Below are 20,642 nucleotides of genomic sequence, written 5' to 3'. Positions count from 1 at the left end.
TAGCAGGAACTTAGTCCTATTAATAACTGGTAATTTTATCAGTGACTTTCGGTGTAGGGAAAACCTAGTGTGTGTGGCAACCACGTCACTTCTATAAATGATATTTCATTCAGGCGCCAAATTTAACTTTTTAAATCATAAACAAAAACTGCTATGAGTCATCACCCAAGCATCCATGTGATTTGATAACAACTATTACAGGGTATTGGTTGGAAAAAAAATCTTGGTCGTTTTCAATACAGAAATTGACATGCTGTCAGTCAGTCTGATTAAGAAATGTATATTATATTTCCATATTACGAAGCTCACTAATAATGGTAAGCAACTCGGATAAGGTTTTTTAGTTTCAATGTTAGGTCACTACTACAAGGATGATCAATCAATAAACAAATGAAAGAAAGATAAATAAGGAAATATTTATTCACACTCAGTTATCAGTGCACAATTACAATCACTGCATTATTAGCTCACAATGACAAAGAGTATACTTTACTGTTGTATAAGACAAGATGCTACTGAATGTAATCTTTTCTTGAGTTATTCCCCTTTGTACATTAACTGGCATTATTGATATACTTTCTTAGTATATGGAAAAAATTATTAAAAAGTTTCAATTATGATAAATTGATTATTTTATATGAATATCTCAATTTTACCATGCACCCTATGACTTAAAAGATTTAACATTAATTTAAAAAAATGCATTAATTAACATTATATATATGCCCTAACAAAAAAATAAATTTCAAGAAGGGGTATATCTTAGTCATATTTAGTAGCATCTTATCTCAACAGATGTCATTTCATGATTAATGAGAAACCATGTTTTTAACAAATAACAACAGACATACAAAAATAAACCACATAACTTTCACAGCCTTTCAAAGACACATATGATCATTCCTAGCATACAAATAATGTTTTAACAGCCCCTAACATAGGAACACATTTAACTAAGAACACTGTTCGAGAGCTCGTTATCCAATACAAGTCTCTTTACCTAAAATTCAATTTTGTTTTAAATTGAAAGAATAATAAAAACAGTCTTGCCAAGTGTTGTAATGAGTATTGGAAAAACTGCTACTAAAATAGGATCAAAGCATTATTGCTTTACTCTAGAGTTTCAGAAGTAGTGTAACTTTTACCAACATCAGGATAATAGTGGCCTTTCATTGGTATATGGGTAAATATTAACAATAGAATACAGGAAAAGTAATTATGTTGGATAAGGTGCCTCATACAGCAAATTATTAATGCAGGAATTTTTTCTCAAATCAAAGTAAACTAGCAGATTTATAGCACCATGGACCTAACAAATCCTGTTTACAGAGCTTTTATTCAAGTTGTTCATTTAAATTTGTCATTGGAAGTAAGGGTTGAGAATATACATCGAAATCCAACTTCTTAATGCCTGGAGCTATTCTATCATTCAAAAATACATTTCAATGTGAGGAAAAGTTTAACATCACGAGTCATCCAAGATATAAAACATGTAAATAGATAGAAATTCACAAGAACATAGTAAAACTTGCCATTTTTTTTGTTAAAATGAAAATGTTAAACTGCACCACAAAAAAAAAATGTTCTAATTTTATTAAAGCTACCCTTATATAGGATTACACAAATACATTAATATAACCAACTTAAACAAAGTGTAAAAAGTTCAAATCTTATTTTACATAAATGAGTGAAGATTGGAATGTTTGAAGATAAACCTGCCTTCTGAGCATGACAATAATACAATTGAATTATTTAGGCTTTATGGACTTTTATTTAAGAATACCTTACCTTTTTAATGACAAAAACATCCTATAAGGTAATGACAAAATTGAAACAAAAAAGACTAACTAAATAATTATATAATAATCTTTTCCTTAATTTTAAAATAAACCAAATATATTTCATAAACTATTTTAAAAATTATTTCATAAATACAAAGCTAAAAAAAGATATAAAGATAATTCGAAATTTGCCAAACTTAAAATATTCAAGATTTAAAATTAATAAGTAAACAAATTAAATCAACAAACAAATTTATCCCTTTTAAAGAGATCATAATGAAAGACCAATCTACAGTATTTAATCTATCACAGTCCAGCACAACAACACATGATTCTATAAATCACTCCAAAACAAAAAAATCTCTTTAACATTTTGACTTTACCATATGGTGTAATGACACTATATGGTCTTGGATTAAACAAGCACTGTATACATAAAGAACTAATATCAATCCTGAGTTAAATTTTGGGTAATTTGGGAGCACTAACTACAGGGTTGCTCTGTTCGAGAAGTTTTCTTCCTTCTGTTTTATAATCAAAAGTACAGTCATGTGATTCTGCATAACGATGGGTTGCACAAAAGTTATTTCCACATCTGAAAAATAAATGACAAAATAACAATTAACTCCCTTCGTCAAGAATTATCCCCCCCTCGACCACAGACTAGATAGATGTCCATTAAAATATCTTTGTTTTCTAGGCTTATCATGAACATAAAATTAAGCATGGCTGAATTATAAACAACTTTACATTAAGACACAGATGCTGAGTTGAAAAAAGAAAACATATAAACATACAATAATCAATCATACAGGTATTTCATAGAAAGTATAACAAAGAAAGAATAATCAATGTTTAATCATTAATAACACAGTGCAAATTTTAAGATGTTTTGAGGTGAAATGCAACCATATTTATCATAGCTACCATGTTGCAAAATTATTCTAGGATTTATACATGTACAAAATTTTGAAATTTCCAAATGACAAAAGCTCGACAAGTCTTTAAAAAACACCAAACATAAATACATGCCATTTTTATAAGCCAGAATCTTTTGAACAAATTTCCCAAAATTTAGTGCACAAACCTGCAAATATAACTGGTAGCTAGGCCAGTTTTCTTTCCACACACATAGCATCTTTTAGCAGCTTTTTTCTTTGACTTAACAGGAGGAAGTCTGTGGGACGGAGACAATATACGACCATCTCTACTACTGGCAACACGTTGTAATCTTGCTGACTGTAATCATAATAAAACCTTGCTTGTTATGTGCATTAAAATGTGCTGACCAAATTACATGTACACACAAATGACCTGTTCACAACAAAATATGATCCAAAGGATATGGAAGGTTTATTACGAAAACCATGCATATATCTACAATTTCTTGTAACATTAACTAGTACTAACAGTACTGAACATCAATACCAAAGTTTCCAAACCATTCTGTATATTACATTGATGTCTCTTGTAATAGGAATGTTTAAACAGTTATAATGTATAGTTGTCTTTAAAACTAATCAATGTGTGATGATCTATAGACCAAACCACAGTGACATTATGGAACCAAATGCAAAGCTCAACTGTTATTTATTGGAATTGAAAATTTGAACTGCATAGCATTTGTTAGAATAACAGTTGACCTGTATTTTGAATTAACATTCTGGGAAACAAAACCACTAAAATATTGCAGAAAGATTTAAATTTTTCCAATATTAGTGAAAAAACATGAGATCAAATAAAAATTCTATAATAATGTTACTCTTGCATAATAACCAGCTCAAAGTAGACAAAAAGAAAACACACATGTATGACCTGGCAAATACATACATGTGTGTAATACCTATCTTTTTACTACTCGTAAAATTTTGCCCTGAATATAAAACTTAGTCAAATCAATATTGATATTCAGCCAATGTATGCTTACGTGTATTTTGACTTTGCTAGTTAACAAAACCTTTTTTGCAGTTCTTTTTTGCACGAAACAGAAATTGAATTGCAATGCAAATTTGAGAATATTGGCAAAATATACTAGATAACTTGATTTGATATACATTTGTTTATTAATGAATGAAATATGGCCTAATATGTAATATTGAGTTTTTTGAAGAACATAGTCTTCATCACCAAACTGAACCTCCCATTTCATGAGAAATTAAATATTGCAAAGAAACGATAATTTGACATAATTTTTACACCTCAAAGACATAGTTTGATAAACTATTTCAGACATGAGCATCTATGGGTATTTTGAACAATCTGCATTTAAAACAGGGAAGAACAATTCTCCCTTATTTTTTCCAGAGCAGTAGATACATGTTATGTTGCAGTGTGAATTTTGTAAGGTACATGTACATTTTAAGGGGTCATGGGCCATAGGCATATTGAAGCTATAAATGGCCCATTAAATTTATAAACATTTGTACAAAATGCTGAAAATGGCTCTTTAAAAAATTTTCTTAACCTGGACACTGATATTGCAGTCTGTCTCTATGCAATTAGCAATTAGATTGAAGTGAGAGATTCATACAAGAAAATGCAAATTAATTCAGTGGAATTATGATTGCATGTGTACATGTACCTGTACATAGAAAAATGATAACATCAACTACCAGCTGGAATGCAAGACACACACTGTAATGTTTTTATTTGTTTTTTTTTGCAGTCTGAACACCTCCTTAAATTTATATTCACTAAAATTCTTTGATTATGTGCACTAACCCAACTTAAAATAACATGATTTTCGGTCAATGTGTGAGTTAAATTATTGTATTTTTAAAATTAAGAACTACATGTACATGTATAACAAAATGTATTTAGTTTATACTTTAACATTTATTGTATCAATGTGCATGCAGTACATTTTTAATTCATTAATGCAGAATAAAAATGCAAACAAGACATGAAGTACTGTAATAAGAAGACATTTTCAAACTTAGGTTACTCGTGAGCCATGAAGAAAATAAAATGTTGCACTGTAAAATCCTACCTTATAAGATTAGCATGGGGTATGTTAAATAATAATGAGTACAATAAAAAATACATGTACAATGTGCCTGAACAAAAAAAAACTTTAAAAAGAATGCAATTTCAAACTTACTACAAGGCGTCCTTCTGGGGTTGTTATTCTGCCATCTTGAACTGAAGGTCCTATACTGTAATTACCCAGACGTGATTTACTTCCAGTAAAATTGCCTATTCTAGAAGAACCAATTTTTTCCAATGAAGCTTGCCTTAAGAGTCCAGACATTGCTCTTGCTTCACTGGAACTTAAACTTTCTAATGTAAATTCTTTCCTTCGCTCTAAGCCTTTGTAACGGGATGTAGTTGTAGGTGGTCTTCCTAAAGTCTCCTGCAAACTTTCCAACATTATATCCCTAGAAGAGGTATTTGGCCTACCAAGCACTTCTTTAATATTTTCAATTGTGAGGTCATTTTTCAGTAATTGTTTTGTCTTTGAAGAAGCACTAGATTTAGCAGTTTCTTTCAAACTCTCACTTAAAGAGTCCTTTTTCGTAGCTGAAGAACAAGATGAGGGCAGTGATGCTTCTTCTGTTTTTGATTCTACAAGTGGTTTATCAATTTGTTTCTCTGTTTCTGTTTTTGATATGTTCTCTTCAGGTTTTGACACACACTTATCAATTACTTTTTCAGTTGGGGATGACTCTATCTGTGATTCCATTTCCTTCTCCTTAACATCAAATGAGGGTTCTTTTATGGAATTGACAGAAGAGTTTTCCTTTACACTAGCTAATGTATGACTAAGTCTGCTCAAACATTCAGCATTGTCCATTAATTTGCGACTTCGAGTTGATTTGGCACTTTTACTTTGTTCACCAAGAGCTGCTAAAGATTCATTCAAATTTAAGGCTTCTGAAATATTAGTCCTTTCTTCTATATTAAGAGGTGAATGATGGGTATGTCCAACAGGTGGGAGACACATGTTTTTGTTCAAATGCCCAAGACGGCTTCCTGATCCAGGAAGCTGACGTAATCTTGAAGAATGACCAGTTGAAGGGGGACGGGGTTTCTTTCTAGGCTAAAAATAAAGTGAGAAAATGTAAATGTTATATGTATCACAAATAATGGTCATTTAATTACTATTGACAACACTTCCATGAAATGTGTACAGGGTTTCAGTCTATTTCAATACCATTTTTCCTTCAGTGTACATTGTGAACCATATGGTCATGTATGTAATTTTATAGAAGATGCCAATCATTTGGCTCACAAGGTGGCTTAAGAATTAGTGACAATAATTAATGAATAGTTAAAAAATCGTAAGGAAGGATATACAATAAAATAATTCCAACAGAAATAATCAATAATAACAATTTTGGCTAGCACAGGTGAGAAAACCTTGATGTTGTGGAATAAATTTTCAGTTTAACTCAAACTGCACAGTAAAAGGAAAGAAAGTATCATAATTTAACAAACAAGCATTTCCTTTTTATTCAGAATATCCCTTACCTTTCTCAAGGTGAGTTTTTCCATTTTGCCTCTGAGGGTCTTCATTTTTTCTTTGAGTTGTTCATTTTCTTCCACTTTCTCTTTAGGGGGTGTGTCATCATCCTCTTCTTCATCGTTGAAATTGTACATAGAGGCTCCACTGAAAGGAAATCATAGTGTTTAAGACCTAGTCCAACAAATGTAATCCATTTTGTTTCTTACGAACTCAATTACATATTACATGTACTCAAGTGTTTTTTTATTCAGAACTAGTGAGCGAATGAAAAGATCAATAATGGTAGAGTGATTGTGAAGCATGCTTAGTTAAAGATAAACAAAATAAATCATTGAAAAGTATATTTGTACCAACACAAATCAGAAATGGGTCAAGTGAAGACCCTTTAAATGTCTATATGAGCATTAAATCCTGTCATGTTTGAATACCTCCAAATCTACTACCTAGTGCTTTCACATTTCCTTCTTCTAAATTATGCTATTTTAGAATTGTCAGTGATTTAAGAGTAATGAATCTCTGAACTCCTAGACCAACACAACATACAACTTTAAAAGTTTCATTTATTCCCATGCATTAAATTACTTCCTAACTTCTTGAATTCCAACAATTCATTCCTTCACTATACTGTAATCCTTGGTCACAGAATGATCAAAAACTCAGTTTGTGAAGTGAGTTAGTGAACTATATATACAATCACAGTCCATGTTTAATGATGCAAAAACATTTTTGTACTGGTATTATACAGAAATTGTGTATTCATATTTATAAATTGTATACATGTACATACTTAAATATGCTTATTAACACCTTTCCATTTAAAACAACAATACAGAAATGGGTAGATCTGCATGTTGTTATTTAGAATGTATTTTAAAATACATACTAAATAATTTATACACATGTAAAACTTGAATATTAATAGGAATAAATGCTTCATGAAAATTGAAAAACTGGTTATTTCTTCTATATTTTTCAAGTAGAGAGATATATTATCTATAATGATAGTAAATTGATTATGAAATTTCTCACATGGAGAGAAATACATTTTTCTATTTTTAATATTGAGGCTTGCAGAGATATTAATGATATATGATATGAAAATTAGTTTCTTGTGAGAAATTTTATAATCAACAAGCAAAACTTGTAGAGTCTGTTTGTTTTAATTTTCAAAATGAAGGCATCATTCAGTAATATGGCAGAAATTCTAGCTATCATTTGTCCATGAAATCACTAGTTGTTTGGCTTTTGGTGGATGACTGTCAATCATACCACATTGCTGTTTTTATTCACAGTAGTCAGTGTTTTACCTTAAATTAATAACCTTCAACATGCCTCAAATTTGCTACCACAAATACAGATTTCTAACACAATCAATGATAAACTTGCATATAGGCATGTAGACACCAGTTGCATATCAACTTGCATTTAAAGGGAATCTTTTAAACAGAAGATACTTGTATCATTAGGAAATGCAATCAAATCAAGAAATATATCAATACATATATTTGACCATCTGATTTACAATCTTAAGAAATATAAGAAACTTTGCATCCTCACATTCGTTAAATGACATTTTATAGACAATGCAACACAATCACAAAAACAACCAATCGCTTCTTTGTGTTTTGACCAATCAGTGCCTGAGAACTTGAATCTAGACTAGATATATTTTTCCCAAATCAGTCAGGTGTGAAAATTGATTCAGTATTACATGAAGCATTATCCAGGATATTAAAAACTTAGATTGTGAAATGCTATCAGTAATATGACAAGTGATATCAGGCACTTTAAATGAACCTAAATTCTTATTACAGTACCTCAATGATTCTGACAAAGGAGTAAGTGTTCCATCTCCTCTATCAACAACACGAAAAAAGTTTAACTGATCTCCCTCTCTAAACACTAGAAGTGTAACCTGTCTGTTGCCTGGAACTTTCTCCCATATTTCATCTCTGTTAGCTTCTACATATTCTGCCATTTCTCTTAATGTTGGATCTTCCATAGGAACTGCAAAGGAATGACACTGAATAAGATCTATCTCTAGTACTATATATATTTCTTCTAAGAATTATCACATTTTAATTGTATAATTGTGCATATTTCATGTATAAATTGATGGCCAGACATTAGGATTTACTGTGTTAAGTATTTTATTAATTATGTAACAAAACATTGCTTGTTTGCTTGACTTTCATTGCCTGATACATTAATATGGCAAATATACAGACTAGTCAATTCAACTCTTACCATTTACACTTTCAGAATTTAAAAAAAAACATGAAAAGGGTATACTGAAATCACAAGTCATGTCCTAGATAATAAACTTTACTTAAGAAGTATTTTAACAAAAATAAGATCACAGTAAAATAGCCCCACTTCTTATTTAGTAATCAGTGAAATAAAACCTACTTCTCCTGGTATTTATTGGACCACCTCTCATGGCTAAGACTAATTTAAGCGTAGCTCCATCATGTATACTATAATCATGTAAACAATAATCATCCTCTAACTCAATGGACTGCCATATAAGATGCTGCTGGGCTATTGGTATACCTGTAAAAAAGACTCAACATTAACAAATCAAATGATTGAGCTACATATAAATACATTATTTTCTGTAGTAAAACAATATTAATTTTTCCTCTGATTACACATTTTTGTAAGTCTCTAGACCATAAATTTATTCATATCACCATCAATGTTAACAATATTGGTTTTGAATCTTTTTAAAAGCTTTGAAATAGTAGGCACAATAGAAAAATCTTCTGTCCTAGGAAAACAGTGACATTTCGAAAATTTTATAATAATTCATGGACACACAATATTCAAGACTGGCTGAGGGTTTTTTAAACATCCTTCTCCACCCTGTTGAGTCTCACATGGGTGGTAATATTTAAGGGAGACCTTTCAATTCATCAGTGTTCTCCTCATAATTTTTAAATAGCACAGCTCTTATGGCCTTCCTCAAAAAATGGCACATTGCCGATAGTGTATTCCAACATAAATTAATTATTGATAGCACAGTGCTAATAATCATAGTGCTGCAAAGTACAGTGCTATAATGGCTTTGAGAGATCACTGTTATGTAATTCAGTAATTTTGACTTTGACATGGTCATGCATGCAGGCAAAAATTACAAAAAAGTGATATTTCTAAAAAAAAAAAAACATTAAACAGAAACTCCTATTAACAATGTGTACCTTCTATTTATATCTTGTGTCTATATTTTTGAACCATATTTTAAGTAAACATGTAATGTAAATAAATAATTCCAGTTTGTTGAAACTAATGAGTTATATGCCCTTGCCATTGTCTACTAGAACAATTAGAACCTACACACTAATCGTTGTTACTGTATTTGTGCGTGTTTCAATTATGATAAATGTGAAATAAAGTTAAAAGATCACAAGGTAACAACTCTATAAAGAAAACAACCGTATTTATAAACCAAATGACCCTTGAGTCCTACCTTCGAGCCTTTGAATTTTTGCCTTCACGGACATTATCGTCTCAAAAGGCGACACTCTCAGCTCGAAGAAAGTACCAGTCAATGTCTCAATGTAAAGTTCCATCTCTGCTGTTGTATATGGAACGGCTTTCAGGCCTTCAGACAAAGGGGATATCGTATTTCTCGACACACACCCCACCCTCTCCCTCCATTTATCAACACCAACACTGCACTATAAAATAAAAAAATTCCAAAGAATATCAAGTAACAGCCATTCTAAATTAAACATTCATCTTCGTATAATTACTCCTGAGGCTGCTCGTTATATTTGTTACAGTTGTCACTTTGTTATCAATTAAAATTTCTTTGTTTTGTCTGACTTTCCTTTGAAATCACTCCAAGATGGTGGATAAATTTATTTCCGACACAGGAATTCGCGTAAAATTAGGTGCCCGTATGCTGTAGTTAGTGACAACATTTTGTCACGTGATGTAAATATTTTTTTTGTGTAAATAAGAGCACATGCTTTGATGACATACTACACACCCCTCATGTGTTGATAGAAGGCATCCAACTAGATTTTGACATCATCAGCAGTTATGTAAAGAATTTAGAGGTTGGATTAAATGCTTAATGGTTTACGATGTCCAATGCTTCGGAATTCTTTTTAAGGCAACTGTTTTCGTTTAAACAATAGAAATATTTGGTATTATCTATAAAAATTAAAAAAGGGAGTGACATTGCTCTGTTCACTGTTGCTAGTTTGAATCTGGTCATGGATGGATATGAGAAGACTGAGACGCTCTGACAAAAACCCATTTTGCAAATATGTGTATTTTGTGTTTACTTCATATGTTGATTTAATATCAACCATCTATTAAAACACAAAAAACAAATTTGCAACCCATAATTAAATGGACTAGAGCCTATAGCCTATAGGATAACTGAAAAAATAAAATCTGTTCAAAATTCAGGAAAATGAAAATTAGAAATACAATCCACTTGAAAAATTATCATCTAGAACTCTTAGATCAACCCTTAAATTTTTCAGGAAAACTGAGTAATAATTACAGTATCGAGTTACAATAAGGAAAAGTAAACTATAATTATATATCACTATCATATATTTTTGCACTGTGTTTTCTAGACAAAATAAAGGCTAGTTGTTAGTCTCTGCATTTTTGTTTTCTAAGTAAATTATAATTTTGTTGTTGCTTCTTCTGAGTAATCTTTGTTAGTGCCATACTTTTGACAACAGTCCCCAATATTTTTGGAGATGTTAATGCACACTACAGGTTGATCTTGGGTCTTGATAAGTGATGGGTCTGTGATTTTACAGTACATAATTGCATTTGTGACCTCTTTGAATCACTGCCATAAGTGTAGTATAAAAGATCTGCTCAATTAAAAAAAAATCCAATTCATTCATGCAGCCACTCTAGCATGAATGTTGCAGAAATGGTGTTTGAATATTGAATTAAAGGTTATTATCAACTAGTAACCAAATCTGTTTAACAATTTAACTTGAAGAATATTTGAACATTCTAGATATTACATATGCCAAAATATTGTGTAAATTTAGAACAACAAATTATTATTAACCAATCGAGACTGGTTGTCAGAGAAATATATCTAGAGAGATTCAATCGATATTGCCATCTCTGTAACCAAAATAACCTGGGCGATAAATATCATTCTATTTTTGAAAGTATCACTTTAAAAGAGGAACTTTCAAAGTTAATCAACAATTATTATTTGAAAAAGCACAATATGTTACAATTACTTTGTCAAATGTATGATTAAATTAATGATTACAGCATTTCTGAAAGTAATTTACTAAATTAATGACTACATTGGCAAGTAATCATGATTACAATGAATTTGTAAATAACTATGATGACTGAATGGTTATCAATCATTTTACTCATTTTTAGTTGTTGACATAAGGCATTGTCCATAGATACCAATTGAGGCTTTAATATTTCCATTGTAATCATAATATAATCATAATGTAATCAGAATTGCGGGATGTCTTGAATAGTAATTGATTATACTAAATTACATGTAGTTATATTTTGGGCTGATTAATGTTTACATTGATTACTTGAAGAAATGTAATCAATTACAACTGATTAACAATTACAATTACCCCATCTCCAGTTTAAATTTCATCATTTATTTTCATATACATAATATGTAAGAAAAAATCTGCTCTGGTAAAGGTGTGTAATTTCATAAAACAAATAAATAGTAGTGTTTTAACTCCTGGCTAAATTGCATCTCCTGTCTGTTTGTATATATAGTATGTAGCTGTTGGTGCATGTTATTTCCATGTAAAGTTTTTTTATGATTGTATTTCTCTTTACCAATGTAAACTTGACAGTTTGATAATAAGTACATATAATAGTTTCAAACTTGTGCAATACATTGATTGGTTCAGTAATTAATTATCTCATAACAAGTGTGGAATGTTGATGGACATGCTTTTGTATTTCACTTACATTGGTCATCTATATTCCATTTTCTCACACTAGTTAGGTCTATGCCATTTTAACATTCCTCTTAATAAAATGTGGACCTCTCAAACTTAAAGAAACCAATATTTATTGCTGTAATCAGGTAATAAAATGTTGAAAGAAGACATAATCCTGTCTGTTCTAGAAATAAAGTTTAACTTGTTTGTAAATTCCCTTTGCATCTTGGAAAGGCTTATATCTTAAAAAAAAATACCACCATTTTCATATCATTATAGAACAGTTGTTCGTATTACTGAAAAGTGATACTGATTATAGATTGTCATTATTCTATTTCACCAGCTAGGAATAATTTGTTAAAATGGTAATTAAATCCAGTGATTTGAAGTTAATTACTGGACATCGATAATTAAGTGTCATGTTTTAAGGCTTTTGACCAATGGTTAGGTAAATGTGTAAAATCTTTTTTGGTTTGCAGGAAAAAGTTGAAAAATTCTTGTTATGTATTTTTGATGTTTTTATATGCTATGCTTTAAGCATGTTTACCCTTGCAAGTACTTTTATTGTTAACTGTAATACATTGATAGGTAAATAAAAGAATAGAGATATATTGTTATAAATACTTTCTGAATGGAGGTGTTAGTGCCACTTTCAGTTTTCTAGGGCACACAATTTATGAAAGTTGCTAATGTAACAGCAAATTTGTTCTCTTGATCATTTTTATCTTAAAAAATTGTATGAACAAATTTAAAACTAATAAAAACAGTTTCCTGGTATACTTGCTTGTACTTTAAATATTATAAAAACTTAGGAAAAAATGGAACTTTGAATAAGATAACAAAAGACAAGAAAAATTAACCTTTAACTTTGTTATGATGTCATGATAGTAGTTAATTTTACAATTATTTCAAATCATTTTTTAATATTCAAAATAATACCAAATTTAAACGATACCATGTTTTAAGATACTTGTACATAAAAATATGTTGTAGAGGATCACAGAAAGTGATTCAGATAATTAATTAATTATAAACAAATAAAAAAAGCACAACTAATTCCAAATAAATTAGTGATTTGGGAGAAAACTTTACTCTTACTTTTAAATCTGTCAAATTTCCATGAATGACAACATAAATATTTGTTGATAGTCCGAATTGTACATTTAAGTGACTTGAACAACTTTGTCTTACAGGAATTCTGACAGAGACAGAGATGGAAAACACCGCCAACCCAGGTGTCAGTACAGAGGACATATCAAATGGAGTTGTTTTAGAGGAGGAACAAAATGAACCTACCTCTTCTAGAAAATGTCATGGCCTGAGAACATTTTTCCACCAACTATGTATGCCTTGCAGTACCAAGTACAATCCTTTGCCTCCTGAGCCATCTTATTACCAAAGATTTAAGTTCACTTTTATGTGTCCTCCACATGGTATAATTGCACAATACATCCAGTTTTTATTTTTATGTGGCATAACCTTTGCTGTACTGGTGGCAGTGTTTAAGGAGCAAGCTTTGCCTGGTGGAAACTTCTTCTCTTTGTATGTGCTGTTTTTCGGCTCTATACTGGGTGGATATTTGATATCATTCATCAAACTACCTCCACTATTAGGTAAGTTAAGTTACAGGTTAAAGAGAATGACAACCTTCTTTTTAATACTTTATAATTTAGTATCATTTGAAGAATGAATAAAAAGAATCTAGCCATTTGCTGGGGAATCAAAATAATCTGTCACTGCATGCACTCTAAGTTTATAAAAATAAATTGAAAAATTAAAACTTGAATATATTTTTCTTTCAGGCATGTTATTAGTTGGTGCTTTGTTGAGAAATGTGCCAGTGATTGATGTTGTAGGAATAAACCTAGACAAAACTTGGTCAGGCGCTTTAAGGTATGGATTTTGTTCAACACTGCACAATGGAAGGAATTAGTAAAGGCTGTGTCACGACTGTTTGTCCATGGTATCTGTGATTGACTACAATACAAAATGCAAACAAAAGCTTTTTTTTTGTATGTTGTGAGACAAAAGGAATATTTTGACTTTTATTTAATATTTAATTTTTGCTTACAATTACCTTTATAATTAAAAGGATTACTTTTATATTGTAGATAGGTTTTTGTTTCCTCTTCCAGACAGATTGCATTGACAGTGATCCTGATCCGAGCAGGACTTGGTCTGGATCCTGTTGCATTGAAGAAGTTGTCTTTCACTGTATTACGACTGGCAGCATCACCCTGTATAATAGAATGTATTGCTGAGGCTATAGCAGCATATTTTCTTCTGGGACTGCCATGGGAATGGGCGTTTATGCTTGGGTAAGTACAAAGTACAGTAGAAATTATAAACAATATAGGTATGTAATGATGGGGTACCTTAAATGTCTGAATTACCAAACTGATAAAAATTTTAGGCAATAGTAAAAAGGAATAGTCCAAAGGAAAGTCTGTATATCAGATGGTAATACCAAGGCAAAAACTGGAAAGTTGAAAACAATCATAATGGTCCTGAATTGACACCTGTAGGCATTTCCAATTGAAATGGTGGGTTAAACCAGATTTTATAGAGCACTAAACTGCTCCCCTTTTTTGGGGAATATTACAATAAAAACAGGATATTACATTAAAAACAGGCTGTTTCAGAATTAAAACTTTTGTCAGAGTGGAAGAACAAGGTACAGATGGACAATTCTGATTGGGTTAAGCATACAATTAATCAAGTAATTTATTTTTCCTTAATTTTATGAGCAAGAAAAAAAAAGGCAAAAATAAACTACAGTAAATGAAACTCTTTGTGTTAGAAAACAATATACTTGAAAAAAAAACAAAGTTGAGGACATTGACTCACTAAACTTTCAGTAATAGGGTAAATATTGTCTGTATCTTTTGGCAGCAACTAGTTTAGGTCCATTGTTGTTGATATGCTTCAAGCTTATTCATTTGAATAAGCATTTGGTTATTTAATAATTTAAAAACAAATATGACAAGCCTGTTACTTTTCTAATTATATGCCCAATACATCAAACACCCTCTATATAATATTCTAGCCATATTCAATGCTTGCAATGTTTACACTTGTATATGTGCTGTTCTTATTTCTAAAATCTGATTCAAATTTAAAATGTTTTAGACCAGGTTTTGTCCTTGAATCATTATACAGTGTAGAGTGATATGGGTGTCAGTTTGTCTTCCGTCTGTTCTTCCATCCATACTTCCATCTGTACTTCCTTCCTTCCTTCAGTTACATGGTGGGGATCCATCTCTTATCTGTTACTACTCTTTCACCACTTAATGGAATTCAATGAAACTTTTACAGAGTATTACATGTTCCCATTGTGCAGCTTATATTATACCCCACTTGCAAAGTGGTGGGTATATAGTGATGAGGGTGTACGTCTGTCCTTCCATCCATACTTCCTTCATTCCTTTCTTTATGCAGAGGGGAACCCATCTCTTAGCTGTTCTACTCCACAGAATCTTTCTTACATTTATGCATCTCCTATTTCAAATTTTGATCCAAATCAATTTGGGGTCTTTACATAGCAAAACATGGACTTTGTGAATATAAACACAGGGGTAGTAGCCATCTGTATTAAATAATCCTCCTACACCACTGAATGGAATTGAATGAAATCTTAATTACATGTTCCCATATTGTGCATCTCCTATTTTAGATTATGATGCAAATTAATATGGAGGTTAAAAGGTGCATGTTATCAAACGGGGATATTGGGGTTATCAAGTTAGTCAGCATTACTCACAGTTGTTCTAGTTTTAGATTTTAATCTGAATCAATTTAGAGGTTTCACATAGCAAAACATGGTTTTTATTATTTGTAAATAATAGGACATAGGTGGCCCATCTCTTATCTGTAACTTCTCCCATACCACTGAATGGAATTGAATAAAAGTTTCACAGAATCTTAATTACCGGTACACGATCCAATCGTGCACCTCCTATTTTAGATTTTGATCAAAATCTATATGGAGGTCAAAAGGTGCATGTTATCAAATAGGGAAGTTTGGGGTATCAAGTTAATGAGTATTACTCACAGATTTACTTGTTTCATATCAAAAGCCATTTGTCTATCCAATAAAAACAATTTCTGTTTTTTTTTCTAATTTATACTGCAAAGTTTGGATGTTGAAAGGGCCAGGTCCATTCTTTATATTAATATTACATGTAGTAGGCCAGTTACCCACCCTGCCCATGATGACCCTGCTGTTGTCAGATTTTGTCATCTCTGGTGAACCTAACCACCTTGCCCATGATGATCCCTGCTGTTGTCTTCTCAGGCGAACCTAACCACCCTGCCCATGATGATCCCTGCTATTGTCAGATTTTGTCTTCTCTAGTGAACCTAGCCACCCTGCCCATGATGATCCCTGCTGTTGTCAGATTTTGTCTTCTGAGGTGAACCTAGCCACCCTGCCCATGATGATCCCTGTTGTTGTCAGATTTTGTCTTCTGAGGTGAACCTAACCACCCTGCCCATGATGATCTCTGCTGCTGTCAGATTTTGTCCTCTCAGGTTAACATAACCACCCTGCCCATGATGATCCCTGCTGTTGTCAGATTTTGTCTTCTGAGGTGAACCTAACCACCCTGCCCATGGTGATCTCTGCTGCTGTCAGATTTTGTCCTCTCAGGTTAACCTAACCACCCTGCCCATGATGATCCCTGCTGTTGTCAGTTTTTGTCTTCTGAGGTGAACCTAATCACCTTGCCCATGATGATCCCTGATGTTGTTTTCTGAGGTGAACCTAACCACCCTGCCCATGGTGATCTCTGCTGCTGTCAGATTTTGTCCTCTCAGGTTAACCTAACCACCCTGCCCATGATGATCCCTGCTGTTGTCAGTTTTTGTCTTCTGAGGTGAACCTAATCACCTTGCCCATGATGATCCCTGCTATTGTCAGATTTTGTCTTCTCTAGTGAACCTAGCCACCCTGCACATGATAGTCCCTGCTGTTGTCAGATTTTGTCTTCTAATGTGAATCTAACCACCCTGCCCATGATGATCCCTGCTGTTGTCAGATTTTGTCTTCTGAGGTGAACCTAATCACCTTGCCCATGATGATCCCTGATGTTGTCTTCTGAGATGAACCTAACCACCCTGCCCATGATGATCCCTGCTATTGTCAGATTTTGTCTTCTGTAGTGAACCTAGACACCCTGCACATGATGGTCCCTGCTGTTGTCAGATATTGTCTTCTAATGTGAACCTAACCACCCTGCTCATGATGATCCCTGTTGTTGTCAGATTTTGTCTTCTGAGGTGAACCTAACCACCCTGCCCATGATGATCTCTGCTGCTGTCAGATTTTGTCCTCTCAAGTTAACATAACCACTCTGCCCATGATGATCCCTGCTGTTGTCAGATTTTGTCTTCTGAGATAAACCTAGCCACCCTGCCCATGATGATCCCTGCTATTGTCAGATTTTGTCTTCTAAGTTGAACCTAACCACCCTGCCCATGATGATCCCTGCTGCTGTCAGATTTTGTCTTCTCTGGTGAACCTAATCACCTTGCCCATGATGATCCCTGCTGTTGTCTTCTCAGGTGAACCTAACCACCCTGCCCATGATGATCCCTGCTATTGTCAGCTTTTGTCTTCTCTAGTGAACCTAGCCACCCTGACCATGATGATCCCTGCTGTTGTCTGATTTTGTCTTCTAAGGTGAACCTAGCCACCCTGCCCATGATGATCCCTGTTGTTGTCAGATTTTGTCTTCTGAGGTGAACCTAACCACCTTGCCCATGATGATCCCTGCTGTTGTCTTCTGAGGTGAACCTAACCACCCTGCCCATGATGATCCCTGCTGTTGTCAGATTTTGTCTTCTCAGGTTAACATAACCACCCTGCCCATGATGATCCCTGCTATTGTCAGATTTTGTCCTCTCTGGTGAACCTAACCACCTTGCCCATGATGATCCCTGATGTTGTCTTCTGAGGTGAACCTAACCACCCTGCCCATGATGATCCCTGCTGTTGTCAGATTTTGTCTTCTAAGGTGAACCTAACCACCCTGTCCATGATGATCCCTGCTGCTGTCAGATTTTGTCTTCTCTGGTGAACCTAACCTCCTTGCCCATGATGATCCCTGCTGTTGTCTTCTCAGGTGAACCTAACCACCCTGCCCATGATGATCCCTGCTATTGTCAGCTTTTGTCTTCTCTAGTGAACCTAGCCACCCTGCCCATGATGATCCCTGCTGTTGTCAGTTTTTATCTTCTCAGGTGAACCTAACTGTTGTAGTCAATATAAAATACATTGTTTTAGATGCAAACATTCTATAGATATAGACATACAAACTGGCTTTATACATACTTATTGACCATGTAGAATTGTATTTATATCTAATGAAAGCAAATAAGGAATGAACAAATAGATGGGATACTCTCAAGTATGTTTTTCTTCCAAGTTTTACAATATGGAAAATTAACACAAATATTGACAGAAAGTCAATATACAATGTGTTTCAAACAGACTGATAGGCCATACATATGAATTGCTAATATGTCCAGTTTGAAATGATTTGGTAACCATTTTGTTGTACTCTCTTGAGAATGAGAGTTATCACAAAGATATGAGGAATATCATGACAAAACTTATTGTTAAATGTCATACTATAATTCAGGTTTCATGTAAAATTATGACATACATATTAGGACTATCTAAAATACCTGTTTAGAAATCAATGATATAGTTTTTATGGCCTTTGGTATATTTTAACAGAGTAGAACTCAGGTATATACTATAACCTGTATTGGTCATTTAGGGCTTTGTTTTATTGACATATCTGATATAAAACAACCCTTAAAGTACAATGATAATCCCCCAAATAATCCATATAAAGTAGTATTTATATTTTTGGTACTGGTACAAACACAGTTACAAGGGGTTTGTTTTATTCTGTAAAAAGGATATTATGTAAGACAGACAGACAGGTTTAGCTGGCTTATCTTTTATCTTGCTTGTTAAATGGCACACTATATATTATACAAATATACCTAGGGATTTTTTGTTGCAAGTTGGTCACATTTTAAGACCAGGGCCATATATGTGGTTTAGATTCTGTGGAAGTTTTGCATGATGCCATCTTTATGTTGTTAGCTCACTTGGACTAAAGATTCATATGAGCTCATGCTATTTCTTGGTGACATTCATATAATGCTGTCTCTCATTAACATCTTAAAAGATCAACTCCCCAGAAACTACTTGATAGATTTTAACAAAAATGGTATGACTATGAGGAATTGCTGAAAAGTTTTACAATAGAAAACGGAATTCCTGATTTATATTATAGAAACAATTGGTTTTGCTTGCGTGAATGAGACCACTGTAAAAGGGTGTTTTAAGGTTCTGATTGATGACTTATTTAGTGGCCCAGTATTCTTTTTCATCAGACACTAGCTTGATATAACTGGAGGCTTGCTGAAATTTTAAGCATAATCAGGGTAGGAAACTCACTCAAATTCTATCCAGTCCTGAATACAATTATTCAATATATTTACTATATGGCTATATAGATTTTCGCTAAAATTAGCCAGCCCTGTTGAAAAATAGACAGTCATGGGCTGGCGAGCATGCTACTATTTCTGACTCTGGCATAATGGTTTAATATGTTAAAATAAGATTATCAATTGCATGCATAGAAAAATTGTGCTTTTCTTATTCTTCAATACATGAAAATTCAAATATTGTTGTTTATTTAATAAATTTCTATGTTTGTACTTCTCCCAAGATCTTTTCTACATTACAATGAATTCTAGAAATTATAAAGGTACAAAAGGGGGGATTCTTGAGAAAAAAATACAGGGAACACCAAAAATTCAACTTATGAAGAACAAGTCATACAACACGAAAGACCACAGAAAAATGTACATCAGTAAAAGAGGAAGGCTATTTATGATAGATGGAGGTCTTTGGTCTTATTGGAAAGAAACACTCCATATTAGTCAATTGGGTCATGGTGACGACTGTTGAACTTATGAAATGACAACTTTAATCTGTAAGAATGATGAATTTCACATGAAGCTATTATTCCTAATCCAGAAAAAATATACAAAACATCAAAGGAATTTGAAAATCAACCATGAAATTGAGTCGTGGCTCAAAAAAAGTCCCTTTTTGGCACAAAAGGAGATTGCCTTAATCAACAGTTTTAAGAGGGGCATTATCTTTTTTTTTAGTTTTTTTAGGCAGATTGATATATGAATTATTGTAAACATTTTCTTTAGGCAAGGCCTTTTGGACTTCAGTATTCTTGGGAGAACCCTGGTATTTGATAAATACAACTTCTGTATGTATCCTGTTGAGTATCTGTTTTGTAATTACTTAGTCTTTGAAATTGTCTAGTACATGCGTTTTACTTAAAAAAAAGATACTTAAATTAATCTTGCTTTGGAATGATTTTGTTTTGGTATATAGAATGAAGTACATGTAATTGATTTAGACTAGGCCTTTAATAC

The 20,642-nt window shown here is 32.7% G+C and overlaps 2 protein-coding genes across 4 annotated transcripts in view; one reads left to right on the top strand and one right to left on the bottom strand.

Moving 5' to 3' along the window:
- Positions 1-402: 402 nt before the first annotated feature.
- Positions 403-10,175, bottom strand: LOC148618959 (AN1-type zinc finger protein 4-like). The gene is made up of 7 exons (XM_088578388.1): positions 9,716-10,175; positions 8,656-8,799; positions 8,064-8,253; positions 6,252-6,390; positions 4,882-5,820; positions 2,869-3,020; positions 403-2,376 (listed from the first exon to the last, which is right to left on the bottom strand). The coding sequence occupies exons 1-7, from the start codon at positions 9,816-9,818 to the stop codon at positions 2,241-2,243; spliced, it is 1,803 nt and encodes a 600-aa protein (XP_088434514.1). The 5' UTR covers positions 9,819-10,175; the 3' UTR covers positions 403-2,240.
- A 28-nt stretch (positions 10,176-10,203) lies between these two features.
- Positions 10,204-20,642, top strand: part of LOC148618958 (sodium/hydrogen exchanger 9B2-like) — a 30,317-nt gene continuing 19,878 nt past the window's right edge. For all 3 annotated transcript variants that reach the window (XM_088578389.1, XM_088578390.1, XM_088578391.1), the window contains exons 1-4: positions 10,204-10,310; positions 13,361-13,780; positions 13,970-14,060; positions 14,303-14,485. In XM_088578389.1, coding sequence (XP_088434515.1) covers positions 13,381-13,780; positions 13,970-14,060; positions 14,303-14,485 — 674 coding nt within the window. In that variant the 5' untranslated portion in view covers positions 10,204-10,310; positions 13,361-13,380. The remainder of the gene's footprint in view (positions 10,311-13,360; positions 13,781-13,969; positions 14,061-14,302; positions 14,486-20,642) is intronic.

The sequence above is a fragment of the Perna viridis genome, chromosome 4 (genome assembly GCF_037379345.1).
Source record: "Perna viridis isolate PV_CMFRI_1.1 ecotype Kerala chromosome 4, ASM3737934v1, whole genome shotgun sequence".
NCBI lineage: Eukaryota > Metazoa > Mollusca > Bivalvia > Mytilida > Mytilidae > Perna > Perna viridis.
This window is presented reverse-complemented; position numbering and strand designations above follow the sequence as displayed.